The following is a 22,800-nucleotide window of genomic DNA, read 5'->3' as shown; positions in this document are numbered from 1 at the left end:
TGATTTAAACAGGTCTTCATATTCTCATGTAGAGTTTTTAAATCCCTTATTTACAATTTAGTCAAATGTGTTCTTTTGAGGGAGTCTTCACATGACATACAAGAAAAAGGTGACAACTGAATGACAAGCTGAAACATTCGGATATAGGTTTAGACCAAGGTCTCTGAAATGCACGAGCTCTTGAACCTCCTCCTTTCATCCTCGACCAGGGCGTTCATTCAAAGCAGGCCTTCTAAGGGCGAGTGACAATCCGGTTTACTCCCGTCTCCGCCAGGTTGTGCCACCACCCTTGATGTCTCTACTATCTCTACTATTTCTGTACATTTTCTGAACCACTGATAACAGTGACCATGGCTTATCCACTATGGGCAATTTGTGTACCTTTCGTTCCCAACTCGGTTGCTTATTTCTAATCTGCCTATCTCTTTACCCCATGGCTCCTTCAAACTCTTTCTTTGACTGCCATAGCCCAAACTCCCACAGGTATTGCTGCACCTCATATCTGATTTACCCTCCAATTGAAACACTATCACATCTCCATTGGCCTCCTTATCGCCCGTTCCATTGATAATAAAGCCCATTATATTGTGTATTGTGTATTGTGTATTTGTTTCTTCGCCTAAACTTTATTTCTATGTCTTAGGAAAACCTGGCTCTTCTTCTAACTTAGCCTTGCCCATCTCTCTTTTTTCTTCTTCTGCTTCATTCCCTCACACTGCCTGTCCCCTTGCTCAGTGAAGGTGGCAATGGCATTCTCTGCCAATATTCTTGGCTTTTTTCTCCTCCCATTCCTAACCTGCCTACCCTTCCTTCTTTGAATACCATTTCTCAGCTTTTTCCAGACCTCATGCTTTGGCATTTCTTACTATCAATCGGCCCCTTGGGCCTCAGACTAGTTTCTATGATGATCTTGAAACTCTTCTGTCTTTTCTTCTCTTAGAGTTTCCCGCCCTTTATGGACTATACAACTTTAACCTCTGTCTTGCCTCTACTCATGCCTCCTCTGCTCTTATCCTTTTACTGCACTTCCTTATTCCCCCTTCCTTGTCCCCCTCTCACATCTCTTGCGCATCTCTCGCTCTTATCTTCTCAGCCCCCCATCCTACTCTGAGGTTTCCTTGCATTCAGTCTATACGATCACTTTCTTCTCCCCTTCTCCTCCCAGCTCCCCTGCCCTGTCTCCTCTGTTTCCACGTCCCCTCCTCTCACGTCATTCACCCATTGCGATCTTCACCAATTCTCACCAATCTCTTTTTCATATTAGCATTTCCTCATCTCTCCCCCATTGATCTCTTTTCCTCTTACTCTCATGCACTATGCAGCAATATTGTTACGCTCACCTGGTCTCTGCAGGGACGTTGGGGCACAGTTGGAGCCCTCCCTGGACTGTGGATCAGACTTCTTCCCTAGCTTCTGTAGTGTGGAGTGCGCTGGTTGCTGACACTGCCCCTGTTTATTTATGAGGATGAGCTCTCTGTCCTGCTTCTCGACTGCAAGGGCGCCTTTAATGGGCCTAGCTACTTCACTGGCCCGTGTGCGTGGCAGCCTAGACCGGCTGTGGCTGATCCACTTCAAAGTTAAGTGTTTGTTAACAGTGATTATTGTCCGTATTCTTTTGCAATGTCTTTTTTCTGTGATTATCGTCCGTAATCCTTGTAATGTCTTTCCTTCTCCCCAATAGGTGTGATGAAGAGTCCAGTGGAGTCGCAGTGTTGGAAGCGAGTCCACACGGGTGCCAGAGGAGGTTTACGAGGTCCCCAGTAACAGGTAAATTGGGTTTTAAGGTCAAGTGCAAGAAATGAGTAATGCGCGACCTAGCGTAAAGTCTTTATGTAGTTTCTAACCTTGTTCGTCCTTTTCTCCTGCAGGGATGGCCTGGCGACGTTTGACGAGAGGCAGCTATTTGAAGACCTGCCGGCGGTTACTGGATGGATGGATCAGCGAGGATGCTGGGCGAGAAGAGCTCCTGCGTAGCTTCACACCCGGAACAGGTGAGGAAGAGCCTCGACTGTGATGACCGTTGGAATCAGGTAAGACGCGCTGCAGGCGATGGGATTGCAGGAGTCAGGTAAGATGCGCTTCAGGCGATGGTATGGCTGGAATCAGGTAAGATGCGCGCTGAAGATGATGTGCTGGAGTCAGCTAAACTGTGCTTCAAAAAATGGTATTGCTAGAATCAGGTAAGAACGCTTCAGGCGGCGGTGAGCGTTACGCTGCAAGAAGCAAACTAACGCGAAGCGCTTGCATGCGGGTGGGGCAGGCTTAAATAGCCTGGTCTCTGCCACGCCCCCTTGACTCCGCCTTGTGGCCCCACCTTGATACTCCCAAAGGATGCTGCACGTGCAGCCCAATGTTTCCCTATGGCCATGCCCGGCCTGGATGCACGTGGGGAACCTGCTGGGGAGGAAATAGCACGTGACTTAGAAATAATGTGTGCAGAGCACACTTTCTCATGAGCCTGGCGCAAAAGACGCCAGGACTGGGTCCACATGGACCCTTTAAATGATGGAGCTAATGGTCCTTGCCCAGTGGCCATGACAAATATCTCCTCTACCTTGGATCTTTTGTACCCCTCCTCTCCTTTTGTCCCTTCTCATAAACCATCTCAAACCTGTTATCTCCCATTCTTCATTCACTTTGTACTACCCTTCGAAAAGCTGAGCGCTGTTGGAAAAAATCTTGCTTTCCCGAGGATCTTCATGTTCTATCTGCTATCCATTCATCTTATGCTTTATCTTTACTAGCTACTAAAAAGCTCTATATTTCTTCCCTTACTTCCTCTTTCTCCCACCACCCTCGGCTTCTTTTCCACCTTATCAACAAGCTCCCCTCCCCTGTTCCCCCAGGCCCTTCTTCCTCTTCAGCTCTGTCTGCGTCTAACATCGCTGAATAGATCACATCCAAAGTCGCTATGCTCTGTTCCTCCTTTTCTGAACCTGCTCTTATGACATCTGTCATGCCTCTCCTTGAGCAGCAGCATACTCCAAATCCCCCTCTTCTCCTTTTCACCACTCACCAATTCTGATCTTGCTACATTTCACTGTTGAGCTCATCCAACTGCCTCCCCTACTGATCCTATCCCCACTTCCCCTGTTCCACAGGCCTGCCCATTACTTACACCATTCATCATAGTGATCATTAATGCTTCTCTTCTTTGCTCTGTTTTTACTCTATCGTTTTAACATGCCACTATCATTCCAAATCTCAAGAAGCCTTCTCACCACCTCTTTGATTGCCTCAAATTACCATCCTATATCTCTTCTACCTTTTCTCTCTAAACTTCTAGAACAAGTCGTGCATGCTCAGATTTCTTCTCATTTACAACACCATTCTATTCTACTGAATCTGGTTTTCTCCTCGCACACTCCACTGAGATGGCTTTTCTTCATGTGTCTAATTCTCTTCTTTCTGCTTGGCATAAACTTTCCTCGATTCTCATTCTTTTCGGATCTTTTGCAGCTTTTGACACGGTTCATCATCCTACTCTTCTTTCTGCTCTTTATTCTCTGTGTTTTCTGGGTCAGTACTTCAGTGATTCTACTCCTATCTTTCCTCTCTGACTTACACTGTTTCTTGGTCAGGTAACACCTCCTCTCCCCTCGCTTTACTGTATGGTATCCCTCAAGGCTCTGTCCTGCGTTCTCTTCTATTTTCTGTCAACACTATCCCTCTCGCCTCGCTTATTACCTCTTTCAATTTCTCTTGCCATTTCTATGTGGTGGATGATTCTCAGATCTTTCTTTCCTTTTCTTCCTTCTCTGATTTTCTTCACAACAGCATCCCTGCTTGCCTCTCTGCAATTCAATTCTGGATGTCCTCTCGCTATCTTTCCCTTAACCATTCCAAAACTGAAATGTTTTACTTCCCTCTGCATCTTCTTCTCCCCAAGCCCCTATTTTTTTTATTTCCTTTCCCCATCCCTCATCCCTCGGTCTCTCACTGATCGTGACCTTGGTGTGATCTTTGAGTCTGAACTCAACTTCACTCATCTTATCTCCTCTACTGCTAAAACCCATCGTTGTCACCTCTTAAACTTACGTAAGATCCAGCCTTTTCTCTTTCCATGCTGCCAAAACTATTATCCTCTTTTCCATCATTTCACGCCTTGATTACTTTCATCTTTGTTAGTTGGCCTTCCTGTTTCTTATTTTTCCCCCCTACACTCCATTTTCAACCCTGCAATCTACCTTTTTCTCAACTACCTTCTCGCTCCGCTTTTAAAAATTCTCTTCTTTCTATTTCTCTTCTATCTTTTGATTCCTGCCTCCATTTCCAATATCTCTCCGTCGTTTTTAAATGTTATCATGGTCTTGCTCTACTTTAACTCACTGCACTAAATTCTCTATGCATTTCTACTTGGATTCTTTGCTACCAACATTTTTACCTTCTTTCTTCCCCTAAACCACCCTGTGCTCTCACGTTTCCGTTCTTTTCCCCTTTTGGACCTGAAACTCTGAAATGCCCTTCCCCCTGACATTCATGCTTCCCCCTACTTGCACATCTTTTGGTCTCACATGAAGCCAAACCATCTACTTCTCTTCTCCTCCTCTTGATCTACTGCTAGTCACTTTGACCACATAATTTGCAACGTAAACTGTTACTATGTTACTATGTAAAGCGCTTTGGCGAAGGCGCTCTATAAATGTCAACACAATAAATAAATAAATCCTGTGTGACTGACAATTTAACATCAGTTCTTCTCTTTCATTCAATTAAGCAATGTATTCCTACTCTGTATATTGGTCAGGTGTACCAAACTGCCAAATGTAAATAAACAAAACAACATGTGGTGTTTGTTCCGTGCACTACAAATTGAAGACACACAGAATCACCTTTTTCATCATAGACATTGAAGAACCGCACGTCAGGATCCCACACTTCTGTTGCCCCATCAGCCGCATGGATGATAACCCCAAAGAGATCCATACAGAGCTTAAACAAACCAGACAAGACCCTGCAGATTAGAAAAGAAAGATGTGACAATTCTGCAAAACATAACCATTGAGTGCATTGAATCCACACATGATCCTCTACACAAGTAGAACAAGTAGTCATGTACCTCACTAAAAAGGTAGCAATTTCTCCTTGTTATCATGAACCTTAGATTTCAAGCGTCACAATTCCCTCTATTACAGAAGCCATGTGGTCTTTTAAAGACGTTTTACACAGACCACGCCCTACCTATCTGGAAGACTTCTCTCACCTCCAAATGAACAGCTACTCTTGCTAGGGTGACTGCTCGCTGGTCAGTGCCACATTTCTTCCTCTCCCCTGCCCTCGCTGACATACCCCATGGAGTGTTCTTAGGTTTTCATACAGTGAAACCGACAATACAACCCTGTCACAAAGTAGGACAAATAATAGTGTTCACTTTGGCTGATAAAAGACTCCTCCAGTCTTCATACTCTGAATGTTGTCCAACAGACATCGTTGGATCGTGAAGTATGTACTACTGCTCTATATGGCATTTCTCATTTCAACGCATGTTACTGTGTTTGTAATGTGGAAGGAAAGTCCCCAATACGCCATATCCTTTTCTAATCCCTACGCCTAATATTTTACCTTTTTCCTGCCCTCCCCCCATATATTGCATTTTAAAGCAGTGAAATGTTCCTAAGGTAAAATGTGGTTAAAAGGCTGCGGGGAAATGGGGTGATACCTTGTGCAGCACCCTTGCCCACAAGAAATAGGGGCTGTCCTTGCGCAAAAGGCTTTATGCATACTGTTAGGGGAAACAGTAAAATACAATCACTTTCACAATGTTAGCACATTCCACAAATAAAAACATCTGACAAGTTCAACCAGTAAATATTGGTGTGAAAAATACAGTCCTATCAGTCAAGCACCAAAACAAGAATATTGTGTCACCACAGTTCAAAATGAATATAATGGCAAAACCGACAGTGTGCAAATATAACTTTCATAAACCAGTAGAAAAAACCCCTAAAATAAAACTAAAAATAAAAGCAGGTTTAAAATCAAATCTACATTTTTTTTCTTCTTTTTTGGTTATGAACTTTAAACTTTTTTTATACAAAACACCAAAAGGTTACTAAGATACCATTTTCAAATTTCAACATACATTTTCATTGATAAAACTATAAAGCCGACATTTTAAAAATTACTATAAAACAATATCTCTAAAGGAAATGCCACAGTTATATTCAACATTTATTCCTCCAAAGCTTAGTCAGTGACACTCGCAAGTTGCTGCTCCATGTTTAACCACGTCTTAAAGAATAGCATATTTCTTAGATTGTTTACTGCCAATAGACAAATATGCCAGAACGAGTTTGACCTGATTTCATGAACATCATGGCAAAATATTCCAAATATCTCATATAAACAAAACCCAAGGCTTTGCACTGGGTCATAACCTGCCTGTTTGACTCCATCATGGAGATACATATGCATAAACAGCACCATCTATAACTTTTGGGTAGTCCGGTTCTAGGGCCGATTACTGACCGAGTGGGCAGCTGAGTTAGCCAGAAACAACAAAATAAATCTCCTCAGAGCTGGTGACGGAGACCAGAAACGTAGACAGGATTTATTTTAAAGTGTGGCCTGAAGCTATTGTAGTTGTACCCACCGCAGTGGCATAAACAGTATCCAGTGATTTTACAGAGGATTTCTTATTCAAGGCATTTTTTTACCGAAAACCTTTTATTGAAAAAATACTGATTAAAAAATAATCTATGCATATGGGGTAAGGGGTTAAAACAGGTGGGGATGGTTTTGGGGGGGGGTAAAAACATGGGGAACCGAGAGTTTAGGGAGGTGAGCCCCTAAATAAAAACACATTTTTTAAAAATTAAAAAGAAAACAGTACATTTCAGTCAAAATGTTGCAGTATAAAATGCCTCTAATACAAAATCTTCTGTAAAATCACATAGAACCAGATAAACATCTGTAAATGCCCACACAGCGCTACTGAGTGGGCATTTACAGATTTTGGGTGGGCCTTGCCCGCTCAGGACCCTACCCTGTCTATGCCTCTGATGGGGACTGAAGTATATATCTCTGCAGTAAGTGTTCACATTGAACTTTTCAAGATGGGTGAATTTATCTCCGAGTCCCATACTTCCAATCTTCTTTTAAAGTCACTTCTAATAGTGACCTGATCGTCGTCCCAGCTCAGAGAGCATCCTATGTCTTTAAACACACATCCATTTATCCTAACAAACTCCTGAAGAGAGTATCTACTAACCCCCTTCATATAATGGCGCATGATGGTTAGTAGCGGAGACTCAAGGGCCATCATGCTTTTGAACCCCTGCAAACTTGCAACATACTTGCCAAGGAGTCTAGGCCCATCTCCACTCTTAACACCTTAATTGATACACATTGCGAGAGACCTAAAATTCCCCTACAGATTTTCCCTTCCAGTTTGTTTAACCATTGCATATCGGTCATAAGGTAGGCCTCCATCCCATATAGCATATCCGGGGCTATAGTTTGTTTGTAAATCTATAAGATTCCCTCAAGGCTGTACCCAGCAAATGCCCTTGTGATGGCTGTCCGTGCCACTGTGTGTTTTTTCTTTGGCTTCAATGATGTCCAGGTATCTATTGTCTAATCTCAATAATAAGCCAAGGCATTTCTATACCAGGACCCTCTCGATATCGACTAGAATAGGTTCAAGAATTCGAGTCAGCTCTGTGCACCGCTAACAAACATCGCCTGGGTCTTGTCCCTATTTATGATCAACTAATGTTCAGCATAACATCAGAGTGCATGAAAAGCCCTTTTACTGCCCTTCATCATCGGCATTAGATAACCAATGAATCCAATGAGCACTGATCTTGGTTGGAAAACAACACTCAGCCTCCAGCACAGATGATAGGTCCGTACGGTAGAGACTGAATGGGGCAGGGAGGATAGCTCATGGCAATGCGCTCGCCTTGCAAGCAAGACGACGCTGAGCAACGCAGGTTCGATCCCCGGGTCCACGCTTAGAAACCTCTGGGTATTAAGCGTGTTATAATTAACCAATTACAATTACAATAGCAGGGGAGCAAGCACACAACCCTGTTTTAATCCTTTTCTGGAGCTGATCATTTTTGAGCTGGCGCCCATGATACTAAATCTCACCTGCATGTCCGTTCCCTCATGGAACGGGTGTATAAATTCCATTATTGGTAGTGACGTCTCCCATGTTTTTAACTTAGCCCACAAACGATCTTTAGTGATAGTATTGAATGCAGACTTAAAGTCCACATAGACCAAATAAAGAGGGGAGTTTGCATCCTTTGTCAGTGCGCTCAGCATAAGAATATTCTCAAACTTGGAACAACCCACTCTAAAACTGGTCTGGAATGGGGACAAGAACTCATCAAATTAGCCCACTGTTTAAACTCCCGCAATATAAAAGAACCAAACATTTTTCCAGAAACATTGAGCATTGATAACAGGCGATAAATCACTGGATCATTATGATCCTTGTTTTTATACATACAAATTAATATTGCCTGTCTCCAAGATTCAGGGATAAACGGGTAAACTGAGCCAACAGCATCTCTGTCCAGATCTCCAGATTTTCCAACATAACTACATTGGCGAAGCTGTCCTCAGTGCTCGAGACTTTTTGAGCAATATTTCATTGATATCAAAGTTAATCACAAAACTCATGTTTCGACTTTGGCAGGGATTTGTGGCCTGATCTGGTTTTCCCCTGTTTTTATTTCTAATGTGGTTTATCCGTGTCTCCTCAGAAATCGGATTAGAGACACCTATGAATAGAGGTTCATATCATTATATATATTTCACAGTTGCTTCGAGACACCTCGTTTTGTTAAACTAAACATATGCTGCCAGTGAGCATTTTTTAGGGAGAGATACCAGCCTTTAATCAGTTGCGGTACTTGTTTTTCACCCTATTTATCTGTGCCATCCTCAGGGCATCTTGAGGAGTAGATCTTGTAATTGATCGTATGAGGCGTCTTAGCTTATTTTTTTCATCATGAATAGTAGAATCATATACCCCCAGATGTCGAGAGCTTTTGCTGGATGTTTAGAAGCCTTCCCCACCACCAAAACGTTGGAGGCACATTGAGCGTACCAATAAATGATTCTTTACACACCTTAGCCTTCCAATTCTCCATGAAACAAGAGATGGCGTCCTACCACTTGCTTTTGGTCACTTTACATATACATTTTTGTAAAGGCTGGGTTATTCAGCATGCTTGGTATGACAGAAGCCATTTCATTAAGCCAACTCTCATACGTAATCAAGAAGACGAGCAGTTAAGCCCTTAAAGGAATGGTTCGGTCAAAATTTTTTATTGCCCCTACGGGTCGGCCATGTGTTTTTAAGCCTAAGCACTCGATTTTAGAAAAATTTCCTATGGACCTTACCCGAGTTTTCGTCCATTAAACACACGTGAAAACAGGCACCAGGGAGACGCCATTTTGTGATAATCCTATTACTTGCCGCATCGCCCTGGCTGACCTGCTTTTGCGGCACTAAATCATACCCCCCCCCTGAGCCTGACATTATCAAAACATTCATATTCCCCGCCTCTCTCCATGACGTTACTGTGCTGCGTAGGCAAACGCGCCCAGTCGTCTTCTACGCGTCTTCACACAGAACCCTGAAACCAACACAGATCAGCTCACAACACAGCGCGCCACAATTCGGAATATGAAACTGTACTTTAAAATCAAACAGCAACACGGTAAATTTGGTAAAGTACATTTATTTGACATTAAATGTTGATAGAATATTCAGCAACTGCATATGAACTCCGAAAGTCATTTATTTTCTTTTATTTCTATCCGCAAATCCGTAAAATTTGATCGTGAGTCACGCGCTGTTACTTTATGGTACACAGGGTGTTAGTTTTCGTTCAAAGAAGCACTTTTGTCGCACGTTGAACCGCACGGCTGTTCCATCAAGTAGGCACTAGACCAGCGTAAAATTTGATATGTTGCTTCTAGCAGCTAGTACCGCGTAAAGGCATATGGGCCCTTGGCGATCGTCCCATAAGATCATCAGAATGGTGCAGTTGTTTACATTAAGCTAAAGCTGGCGGCTGAAGAAACCGTCTGCTGGTGTCTGAAACTGGTGGCAGTGGCAAAAGGGAAGTATATACCTGTTTTGAAAACATAAAATTTATAATTGGTCTCACCAGCCGATCTTTATTAATATTATTCATTTTATTTATTACGGCCGAGCTGAAACTATTTGCTTTCAAGGATTTCAATGATAGTGCAATGGAGTATGTTCGGCTCTAAAATCAATGCAAAAACTAACGAAATAAATCGAGGTTAGTACACAATGAGAAACGACTTTTTGTCTACATGCGTGTGGAATGTGGACCTGCATGCCCATGTGCCCGCTACAAGGACGATCCCACAAACGTTTTCAAAGCTCTTCATTCATTCATTTATTCATGCATCCATTAATTAATTCTTCATTCCGGTATAAAAGCGTCTAAAGAGTTACTTACATTATATTTGCAATTTCCATTGTGTCTCTGCGTAATGCACTCCGTAAATCCCACTGTGCTCTTGACAACGATATTTCGTATACTGAACTAACATGAAACTCAGTCTAGTTTAAGAATTTTCTGCCTTATCGTCTCTTACGTTATTGCACCCCCCAAGCCCCACTTCAAATGTTCTTTCGGCATGGTCCCTGTCTCTCAAGGTAAAAAAACAATAGAACCTTATACTGCCAGTGCGAGTTGTGGGCCTCTTCAGGGCGCGAGCTGAAAATCAAAGCCGCTGACCTTCACTAGAAATGACCGTACATTCTTTCTTTGCAACATCCCATAGTAAAGCCATCTGTGAGAACTTGAAGTTTCGAATCCATCTATGTAGTGCGCCTCAATGTGCAAATGTGAACTGGCTTCTCTCCCATCTGCAACGGCTTGCTTGGCACGTTCTAAGGCCCCCAATTTTGTCCTTGTTGTCTGCGAGCTTTGAAGCCACAAAAACCATAACCATTGAGAGTTTTAATTTTTTGGGGAAGGTCAGAGAAAGTATAAAGTACCCGAGGAGTTGAGTTGAAAGTGAGATTTATTGTTTGTTTGTTTGTTTTAAGATTTGCAATACGCAAGCCTCCCCTCGGTTAACAGTGCCCAGCATTTATAAGAGATTGGGAAAATTAGTTACATCAACAAAAATATATACATACACATATAGACAAGGTCAGCAATATGAGGTGAATAGAGAGAGAATTCAAAGATGACACCCAGGTAGTTCGGCACCCAGGATGGTGAAGGTAAGAGTTAGCGTACTTTGTATGCACACTGTACAATAAAATTTATTTACAAAAAGCCAATCGTATTACAATTATTTAAATCGGGATTTGTACTTCACAACCAGCTCTCCTTTGGGTGGACATGGCACAGTGGCAATGTTGGGTGGCAATGGATCAGTGCTCTGCACAGAAACGTTCAAAATTCCATATCTGTGCTTCTCTAATACAGCAACAATAAGGCTTTTGACAAACTCCATTTCCTCATAGACTGGTTTGATCACCCATTGCTTACTTCTTTTTGAAAAGGCCTTAGTGTAGCGAGGCATCCTTACATTACCCTTAGTCCTAGATTGTTCACGGCCGAGATTCTCGTTATGGGCCAAGACGGCAAGTAGAGTCCTATGTCTCATGCCCTGTATGCTGAAATGCGAGCGCTTTGGCCTGTACTTTAGGCACATATTGTGGAACACATACAAACCTCCTGTGTGACAGAATTCTGTCCGTCCCCTCAAATCTCTTGATAGAGTTTTATCAAAAACAATCTTCTCAATGGCTTTGTGTGTCGGTGAAGATGGATTCAACCACTTCTTCTTCCGTGCCTCCACTGGGGTAAAGGGCCATGTTCACATTGGTGGAAATGTAGGTTTTCTGACCAGCGGTGCACGTTGGTCAGGGGTGCATCAGTGACCGCCATTTTTCAAGTATTATTTCCACTGACCCTTCACAAGTTTTGGAGCTCCACCAAAGATGGTTGCTGATAGACTGGGACCACTCTGAAATACTTTCCAAACCTTTTTTTTCCCTGCAGCCGAGATTTTCTTATTGATTGATTTAGCAAGATGCCATACGTCAAATTGATATTTAATATGTGGGAACTGCTCTCTCATTGTCTTGGCAATTGAAACGTGTCTGTCCGTGGCTATGAGGTCGATGTGCATTCCACTCGATTGCAGATATTCCACTGATTTTATAAATCCTAGTTTCTCCATGGCCACTGAGGATGTACATTGTGTTACCTGCACGACCACCGAACTCACAATTTTCTTACTATCCATGTCCTGAAAGTGGTAGGTACAGAAAATCCAGGGCTGTCGCACTGTCCATCGCCGGCTAGCCTGAAACGTTTGCCTTCGAATGTATTTGCTAGAGACAATTGTTCAATTTTCCAAGCATCACTAATGGCCGGAAACAGATAATCATGTTGGTATTTGTAGTACTGCGTTTTTGATATGAAATGGAGTCCCACAAACTGAAAGAAAGACTTTAACTTTCTAAAACTGGAGCCACTAAAAAGTGATGCAGCTGCACACAGTAGATTGCCTGCTGGCAGTTTCCCCAGCATAGGTTGTGCAGACCATGAGAACGTATGATGTAATCTACAGGCGGCATGTATTGTGACGTTACTGCCTTGTTTTTGACGAGTCACATGAATCAATGGCTTCCCACATACTTTCCCTCTGACGGAATGCCCACATTTCAGCATACTTATAATATCCATCAAACAATTGTTGAATACTATGTATTTGTCCTCTTTCATTAGACTGTCATCCTGCGTGAAAGTTGTTTCGGCCTGTGACGTTGAGGACATAACACCACATTTGAAAGAAATATCGCTGCTATCAAGTTCTGATGCGTCAGTGAATGCTGCTGCTGGTTCATTCTCTGTCATTTCAACATCTGCTACTTCAGCATTGATGGGAGAACACAACAATGTCGACAGCTTTTTTGGTGGCAATTCTTTGGCGGGTGTAGATTGTGTAAATTGATCTGCGCCTACTTCAGAGCTATCTTCAATACATCCAGTATCATGTTGTTGCGGTGGTGCGGTCGTACTGTAGCAATGGTCCAATACAACTTTGCCGGATTCTCTGGACACATTCATTTCATTTTGTGAACATTGGACATGAGCATCCCGAGTCTCAACACGCCGCGTCTGAATTAATAGTTCCTCCATAGCCTGCATAGTGTAAATGGTCTGGCAAGCAACATCTCTCATTCGCTTCACTGTCTGTGTATGTATATTTCATAGACCCACGGGTAACTAGAGGACAGATTGGAAAAGGGATGCTCAGTTTAAACACAAGATAAAGTATAGTACAATTGACTTTAATAAAACAAAATAGTCCCCAGCACAAAAAATGTTCTAAAGTTATGAACTGTTGGTAACTAACCTTATTTTTGTTTCTTTTCTGTGCAACTTTTTTGACTCGACCTTCAACATCTGCACGCTGTTGCTCCGATACGTATCCGCATGTCTCCCCTTCCTCTTGCGCTGCAACGACTATATTTTCTGTATCCGCATAGACAGCACGGAATGAGGCTCCATCGACTCCCTGAAACATAGTATTTTCATTACTGTGTATCAAAATATTGTTAGCATAAAACGCACGTGAGGACGAACACACATGTACATCTCAATAGCCAAACACGATTTAAATATTGTGTGGAACAATCAAACGACAAGTATTCAAGCTCTGATGACCTAGTTCAATGGAGCTGTCAGTATCCATAACTCTGGCTCTGCATGGACTGCCACGGATGATTGTATTGAAGAGGAGGCATCAGCAACTCCCTGAAACACAGTACTTGCGTTAGTATGGTTTTCAATATCGTAAACATAACACACACTTGGGGTCGACGGCACAGGTACATATAAAGAGATAACCACAAATGTTGCATTGTCTAAAAGAATCAAGGAATATTTTAAAATGATCAGATTTAATCGACTTATTTCTCCGATTTCTTTACATCTGCATCATCTAAATGGGATCTTGTGATTGTAGTGGAAGCTCCATCATCTCCCTGAAACACAGTACTTGCGTTAATAGGGAAGAAAGTATAGCAAATGGAATCATGTTATATGATCACGCTCAATGGAGCTGTCAGTATCCATACCTCATGCTGCTGAAGAACATCTAGGGCTGTTGTCAATGTGGTGCGCACTTCCGAAAGCTGTTGCGCCGATTCGTATCCGCATGGTCCCGCTTCCACCGGAATTACTTGAATGTCAGGCTCCGCATCAAGTGCGTGGGTTGACGATACAACAACTGCCTGAAACATAGTATTTGCATTAGTAAGGATTACAATATTGAAAACACAACACACGCTTGGGGTCGACCGCGCAGGTACATATCAACGGCTAACCACAAATGAAACATGGTGTAGAACAATCAAACGACAAGTGTTCCAGTCCTGATTATCACGGTCAGTTGAGCTGTCAGTATCCATACCTCGGGCCGTGAAGAACATCTAGGGCTGTTGTCAATGTGGTGGACGCTTCAGCATCTCCCTGAAAGACAGTACTTGCATTAGTATGGATAACACTATAACTGAAAACAAACACCAGGGGACGACAACTAAGGTGTATATCAATTGGAAAGCACTAACCAAACAATTGGTAAAATAATCACACGATACATACAAACTATTACTTGACATGCATAAAACAAGTCTGTAGCGGAATAGCCAAGTATGATTACCTGATACGCGCTAGAAGTGGTTGATAACTGCGAGCACGTGACGGAAGTAGAATGTTCTTGCTTCAGATTCAAGGGATAGTGAAGAAGTTGTAAAGGTAAATTATTGTTTGATAATGAAATGCCAATATTTAAAATTGCCATGTAAGGAGACAGAATACTTGAGTAATGCGCAATATAGCACAGTTCCCTGTGCCCATATACAGATTTCGTTTGTGGGTTATGAAATCTAAAAATAATATATTGATAAATGTCATTATTCAAAAAGCTATACACTCATATCAATGTCGAAAGTATTACAAATTGGAAACAACAACTAAAATATCAATGAATCCATTCGGCTACCTACACACTACCAGTGTCAGTAGGTGCAGAGAAATGTTTTCTACATTCAGTTTAAAATGATAATTTTTAGTTTTTTTGTGTACATATAAATCAAAACACATTCATCTTGTTTAACAAATGCATCAAGGAAAGGTAGCAAATGCTTAAGGAAAATTAACAGACAAAACATACACATACATAATCATTGGTGGTTTGCCTAAATGTGCAATGTATGCAAAGAAACATAGTGTAGTGTTTTAACACAAGGCAACCAACTGTATAAAGTGCATGGAGTCAAAATCATGAATCAAAGAAAGGACATTTTTTCCTTCCTGACACTGAATATATTGTTATTGACTCCTAGGAAAAAAGGGCACCTAGTTGTTGGTCAAGGCCTGGAAACAGATCGAATTATGAAGCGGGATTGAAGGAATTATGCCCTCAAAATGATGTGGTCCCGTGACGTTTCGGCGGGTAGCCTCCTTCATGGGCCTCGACTTGGTCTCCCCTGACGGAAGTCAGAGAATAGTGCTTCTTCCAGTCAGGGTAATCAGGGAGCTGAGAGAAGTATGCAGCATACCCTGTCATACTGTTGGAGGAGGTTCCTACAGGTAAGTAGCTGGTGTACTAGATGCACTGTAGACGCAGTCTTGGAGCCGTTGGAGGAGCTTGGTTGTGCAGGAATTGAGATGTCCCTGGAGCGGATCCCTGCGAGTGGCGGTCAATAGTTGGCCCTCATGTTTATGGAGCGCTCAGACTTGTAGGGTCTGAATATTCCGTAGCTTGATGTGGCTGCGGGACCCTGTGTGTCCACAAACGAGTGATTAGTTCGCCCAGGATGCGGGTGCCGACTGCAGGAGCCGGCGTACATACAGCGAAGAACGGAGTTGTATCTAAAGCGCCAATTCTCCATCACTACTTACCTTCATAGCCTCTAGATTTTTCCTAGACCATATGGCCCGATTTCACCAATGTTCACCTCTGTATCACCTATACATGGGACTGATCCTGCCACTCTATTTAGGTTAACCTTTAACATTTCAAGGGCGTGGTCACTGTACATAGTATGTTGCATCTTTAGGCTCATTATATTTTCAAGATCCTCGTGGGTTACAAAAAAGTAGTTGAATGTAGCTTCCCACCCACAATTCTCCAGGCATAATTATCTGGCATGTCTCCCATAGCTCGACCATTTAACATGCACAGTCCCCAGATTTTCATAAACTTCAGCCAACTTTGCCAAGCTCTATTTTGGACACTCTGCCTCATGGTGGTCAAGGGCAAAACGCAAAGTGCAGGAGCTATTTTTGATTTATCAACGCAATGTGTGTTGATGTCCCCACCATTTAGGATCCATCTACCACCATGCACTTGGTACCATTTTGCCATAGTTGATGACAATAGCTCTTGTATCTTACTAGTGCTAACAACTACCAGGAGGGTCATACAAATTGACAACTAAATAAGAATGTGGGCCATTACCAGAGGGACATTTATCTCCAATGCCAGTAGGTTTGCACTGTTGATTATGGTTTTTACCACAAACTCACTGGTTACCCCGATTATCAAGCCGCCCACCAGTCTTCCCTTTTTTCCTTTAGTGGCCATGGATTGGGTGATTTTGTATCCATCCATGATTACTGAATCAGTTATCCAGCATTCATGCAAAAGAAAAATAATAAATATGACCCCCCTGCAGATTTACAAAATGGCAGAAACCGCAAGTGTTCTGAGTCAATTAATGTAACAATCAAGGCCTGGTCTGTTCATTTCCAGGCAAGAATTAGGTAACCCAGCCCCAGTCCAGCACCCCTGTTGAAGACTGCATCTTACTTTTCATCCTCTGAGTTTAGTTTTAAATGTGTTCACTTTGGGAGCTTTTATTGAGGGCCAGAGTGATGTGTATGCCTTTGCTCACCTTCCCCTTAATCTGATGTGAATTTTTGGGAGCACTCGGAGAAGTAGTCCCTGCAATATCATATCCCATCCTCAGGAGACTTTGTAGATATGATAGGATTAAATCAACCGTTGAGCTGGTGTAGCAGTGGACCATAGTAGATACTCCATTACCCTCACGATGGATTTCTACATATTCTAAATAACCAGATAGGAGCACCCTAAATTGCGGTATAGTATAGAGAATCCACTACATAGCACTTCTATTAATCAATGTTTCCTCTCTATCAGGGAATAAACAACTAATAGTAAAAATCTTTCCAAAACCCCTTCAGAGTTTTTCCGGTCTCATTGTTTAGTTTGTGGTGATTTAAGGACCTATCACTTGTAATTGAATGGTCTTCTGTTTCTGGGAGAGGAACATTACACCTCAATGTGGGCCCTGGAATGAGTCAGCTTGTCAAAACGTTCCTGATTTGTTCCTCACTCTCTTGATTTTTCTTTTTTTTTACCTCCCTCTTTTTTTTTTAGAGTCTTCGCTTACCACCTGGTCAGATAAATCAGTGGTTTGCCTATTTGCTACAACAGGGACATTTTGCCTGGAAAGGGATTTTGCGTTCAGCGTTGCCAACCTCTTTGTCTGCATCTTTCTTTGAGAGACGGCAGCATAATTGCCTCTTCTTCAGATCCCTCCTCCTCATTTACTTCAAGGAAGACCTAATTTCCATTCTCGACTGCCTCTATACTTCCTGTTTGATTAACCAATGTGCTTTGCCTAACTGGCCACCCCATGGCTTCTTCAGTTTCATTGATTGGCAATTTAGTCTGAACTAAGTGGTCTAATGGACTGCACCTGATGGGGCCTTTTAAGCCTCTCTGCTTCGGTCAGGTGTGGGTCATTATGCTTAACAGGCTGATTACTCCTGCAACATTGCTTTTGAGCCCTCTGAATCGTCCCAGTACTTCGGGGATTATGGGACTTGTAGTATCTAACAAAAACATTAGGTTTTCTTACTTCTTGGCAATAAGCCATTGGAAGTGTGGGATTGCGGGAAAGGTTAAAATAGGGGGTTTCCCAGTCTTCCTGACCTGTTGCACTCCCCCCATGTGATCCTCCCACAGAACAACACCACTATGGTCGGGATCAGGAGTGTCTGCACTTCCCTGACCACATTAGAAGGGTCCCAGGCAAGGTTTTGAGGGGAATCATTGCTGATTCATCATATCATAGATTGTATTTAACTTTCAGTTTGTTACATGCCAGCATGCCGACACAGGCGGCTATCACAGTGTTGTTAACCACTATCTGGAAAGGGTGGTTACAAAATCAACCACATACTTATGGTTCCACTCTGTCCACGGTAAGGGCAGAACCAATCAATTCAGTGGCTTAACCTCATCCCTACTTCCACACTTCCAGCTGACTGCCGACTGTGAATTACACTTAGAATGCAATACAGATGTGCGCGTGGACGCACAGCGTTCAGGTTATGGAGCAACATCAGGTTACAATGTTGCAAGCCAAGCCGGCCCGCTGCATCCAGCAACAAAAGCCAACAAAACTCAGATAAGATCAAAAATTAGTCATGGGCGCCCCTCCATGAGAACGAACACAGCAAAAATGTCCTGTTCTTTGGGAGAGTACTTACTCTACAGTCCGCAGCCACACTTTTGCTCACTGTACCTTTTACAGATGGGAAATATCCATTTGCATATCAGTCCCGCCCACATGGGTAGTCCAGCACCGAAATGCTTTGGCAATTCCCTTCTGAACAAGAGTACCAACAGCAACCCCATACACGTGTTTCAGCCTTGTTGGGCATCATCAGTGAGGTGGAGCAGTGCCTCTCTGAGCACAGGGAGCAAGAGGTCCACGTCTGGATGACCCTGGGAAACTAACACAGCAATCGCTAGCCCTGCATGTATGGTTGACATTGTGTATGTTAGAGTCACTGTACACCATCACTTTCTGCCCTTCATGTTTCTCGAGTGCGACAATGAGTGCTACCAATTCTGCTGCTTGCGCTGAAAAGTGAGACGGTAGTCTGGCACTTGCTACAATCTCAAACTCGCCATTTGCTCTGTGCCTCACTACAGCTGCGCCAGAATGCCTTTCTCCACAAGTTTGATACATTTTCAACACACCATCTATAAAGAGAATGTTTCCTCCTGCCAAGGCATTCTCTTTTACGCACAGTATATCATCATAGAATTCATAGTCATTTGTACAATCATGCACATGGTCACTTTCTGTCACTGGCTCAGCTATAAATGTGTCAGTATTCACTATTTTACATCTGACAATTTTGATTGTTGGGTTCAAAATCATTACCTCAAAGGCTGAAGCTCTCTGAGATGTCAATGTACCTTTGGGTTACTCTACAATGGCAAACAGAGCATGCTCCACAAAGAGGGTCATAGAGCAGCCCATCACAATGCTTGTAGACTTGTCAATTTGCGAATCACGTGGCTGCCAATGACTGTTCGCGAGGAAAATGTCCTTCCATAACTGGGTCCAACATCCCACTGTAGTATGCTAGAGGCTTGTACCCCAATGTGGTCCTCTGCATAAGCACTGCAGTCATGACTGTCCCATTTGTGTGTGAGAATAAATACAATTCCTCAGCATAATTGGGAATTCCCAAAACAGGAGCTGTGCAAATTGCTTTTTTCAATTCTTCAAATCCTTCCTCCATCTCCTCTGTCCATTATTTTATGACTTTGTTCACTTTTGCCTTTTTTAAAGCTTGCAAAATGGGTCTTGTGTATGAACTGTAATCAAACACCCAGGCTCTAACATAATTACAAAGTCCCTTAAAAACTGTTGCATCTATTTTACCCTATGCAGTTTTGCAGTTTTTATAATCGCCTCCGCCCTTTCAGGTGTCACCTTTTTTCCTCTCATGTGAAATCAACTGTATAACACCTCTTCTTGAGAATACTGCAGTTTTTCTTTGTCCACCTTGTATCCCTTGTCTGCTAGGATAGTCATCAGCTCAATTGAGTCTTGTCTGCACTCATCTTCAGTCGTGCTACAAATTAAATATCTACAAACTGTATCACCATGCTTTTCAAATCAACATTGCTTAGGTCCATCTGTAGGACGTTGTTAATAATGGATGGAGACTCACAGTACCCTTTGGGCAGCCTGGTATGTTTCAGTCGAGTTTGGCAGAACGTAAATTACGTCAAGTCTTGTGAGTCCTTGTGCAACAGGATTGAGAAAAAGCATTTTTCAAATCAATCACAGTGAAATATCGAGCTTCTACTGGGATACTGCATAGTATTGTCGCTGGGTTGGGAACTAAAGGAAACTTTGCATCTACAATCTGGTTAATCGGTCTCATATCTTGTATGAATCTCCACAACCCTCCCTTTGATTTCTTCATAGGATACACCGCAGTGTTGCATGATGATTCTGATGGCACTAGAATACCTTGTTTCATCAGTGCCGAAATGGTCTTGAATATACCTTCATCGGCCTCTTGAGACATGGGGTACTGTCTTGCTCGAGGTAAAATTGCTCCTGGCGTAAACTTTATTTTGACTTTCTCTATCCCTTTTAATAGTCCTACGTCATAGGTGCCTGTAGTCCATAGGACGCTTGGCACCTTGTCCAAGTCCTCTTCAAAAAAGGCTGGACGCTGACGCATTATTGCCATTTGCTGCGGGACTTCTCTCTTCTCTATTCTAATCCAATAAGTAATGCTCATGAAAAACACTACTTCATCGTCTGTTGGGTCATCTCTAAACAGGTAATTGTCAGTAATGTCAGTCCTTTGATCATCGCCATTTCCCTTCGTACTATGGCTGCTTATAATTCTATAGGAATTGAATTTCCCCCCTCTTCGTCCATAGGTATCTTTGGTCTGAACAGGAATTCATCAGGTATCCTCACAGTCTTCCCCACTAAGCCAGGTAACCATGTTAATAGAATGCTCACCCCATAAAGGAAAACCTCTGGCTCTACTGGAGCCACTTGCCCCGTGAACGCCTGTGAATGCCAATATAAATTCACCCACATTCATGTAGTGTATTCCAGGAGTGGCAAACACTATGGGCCTCATCATGAGTTGGGCGCTATTCCGGGCGGTATTACCGGCGGTATTACCGCTGGGGCTATTAGTGTTACTGCCAAACCCCCTGGCACTAATAGCACCGGATCACTGGTTTGGCAAACAGTAAGACCTCATTCCCCATTGGGCCCATTTGGGAATTCCCCATTCCCCATTGGCCCTAATGGGGAATGTTCAGTGCACTACTACTGCCGGCCGTATTAGCGCAGCAGTAATAGCGCCGAAAATCATCAAAATCCTGGTGGATTTGCCCCAAGCTCAGAGCTGGGGGTAAATCCTGCCAAACCCATGATTTGGCAGACCCTTAAATGAGGCGGTTACCTCTGTTACTGCTGCATTTAAGGGTTACTGCCAAACTCGTGATGAGGCAGCATGCCTTTGTCAGTAAATGAAATCGTCATATTAAGTTTCGTATCTCTTCCCAAAATGTTAACTGGTGTCTGTCATGAATACAACAATGGAACAGACCTGTCACACTCTCCTATAGAGACTGGTAATTCATTAGTAAAAGGAACTCGATTTGTAGTTCCAGCTAACCCTTGAGCATTCATGGCATTTCGCGACAATGGATATTTTCACTCTTGTATACATGAATGAGTAGCTCCAATGTCTACTAAAAAAGAAAAAGATTTGCCTCCTATCGTCACATCGACCCTTGGTTCCTCTTGGGGGTCTGGTGTCACAGATAGTACTGAACACATCAAGTCACCCTGTGAGCTGTCCTATTGTAGGATGCCTTTGGAGGTGCAGGAACCCTCTCCTACACTGCAGGAGCAGTGCCCGATACCTCGCAGAAGTCCTGGGGGCAATATCCAGTCCAAAGGTAGGCCTTGAGGCTTACTCAGCTGCTCACCTAGAATTGCAGCTCTTTTCGACGGACCCCACATAATCTGCAACCCGACTGCACAATTATCTCTGTGTGCGCTCGTAGCTCCTACAAGATTCCACTTGGCCCCAAAACGAAGATTTTGCATTTAAACTTGCATTCTGGCATGCACCGCCATTGCCTACCATGAGGCTACAGCATTTAAAAATGGCTGCTCCGTGTCTCACACACCATTTTGCTGCCTAACTTCCTCCCTTGTCGAGCCAAGCGACGTGATTGGGCAATCTTGCCTTTTCAAGAACCTATCCGGAGCCGGCAGGCGAACGCCGGCCTACCAGCGAAGGCACTCCTGCAAAGGCAAGTAGCCTGTCATGTGCCTGTCCTGCTGCCGCCCGTGCCCAGGGCCACAAGTTATACACCTTGCCCACCCGCCAACCCCACGCGGAAGGACTACTAGACACACAGCGCAACATCCACTCGCCGCTGCCTTCATCAAATCCCACCATGAAGCCAGTAAGCACACCCGCCAAACCTGCGACCGAGAACACCTAAAACTGCATACTATCTTCACGCGACTTACTCTACAAGTCATAACCCATGCTTGTCAAAACTTGCCTAACCGCCGCGCCGCACGACTCCTGCTGCTACCGTACCAGCACTGCCTTGCACAACTGCCGCTAGTCGCTGTGCCTCATTACTGTGGCCACCACTACACTAATCTGACCCTATACGATTTGTTGCGCCTTACCTGATGTTAGCCGATACGCTACACCTCTGTTGCCATTATGTATTAGTCCTGTCATGTATTAAGCCTGCCATATACTAGTCATGCTAGTTGCTGTACCATACCACTGCTGCCACTACTAGCCTAACCCTGCCTTATACTAGTTGCTGTGTCTTACCCGATGCTAGTTGTTGTACCATACCACTGCTGCCACTACTAGCCTAGCCCTGCCTTATACTAGTTGCTGTGTCTTACCTGATGCTAGTTGTTGT

General features: G+C 43.2%; 1 protein-coding gene across 2 annotated transcripts in view; it reads right to left on the bottom strand.

Moving 5' to 3' along the window:
* Positions 1-22,800, bottom strand: part of LOC138569537 (uncharacterized) — a 1,144,950-nt gene that overhangs the window by 213,271 nt on the left and 908,879 nt on the right. For both annotated transcript variants that reach the window (XM_069647595.1, XM_069647596.1), the window contains exon 12: positions 4,833-4,954. In XM_069647595.1, coding sequence (XP_069503696.1) covers positions 4,833-4,954 — 122 coding nt within the window. The remainder of the gene's footprint in view (positions 1-4,832; positions 4,955-22,800) is intronic.

This window comes from Ambystoma mexicanum, chromosome 2q (assembly GCF_040938575.1).
Source record: "Ambystoma mexicanum isolate Mex_15411 chromosome 2q, UKY_AmexF1_1, whole genome shotgun sequence".
In the NCBI taxonomy this organism is placed as follows: Eukaryota; Metazoa; Chordata; class Amphibia; order Caudata; family Ambystomatidae; genus Ambystoma; species Ambystoma mexicanum.
The sequence above is the reverse complement of the archived record's forward strand: the minus strand, read 5'-3'. Positions and strand labels throughout refer to the sequence as shown.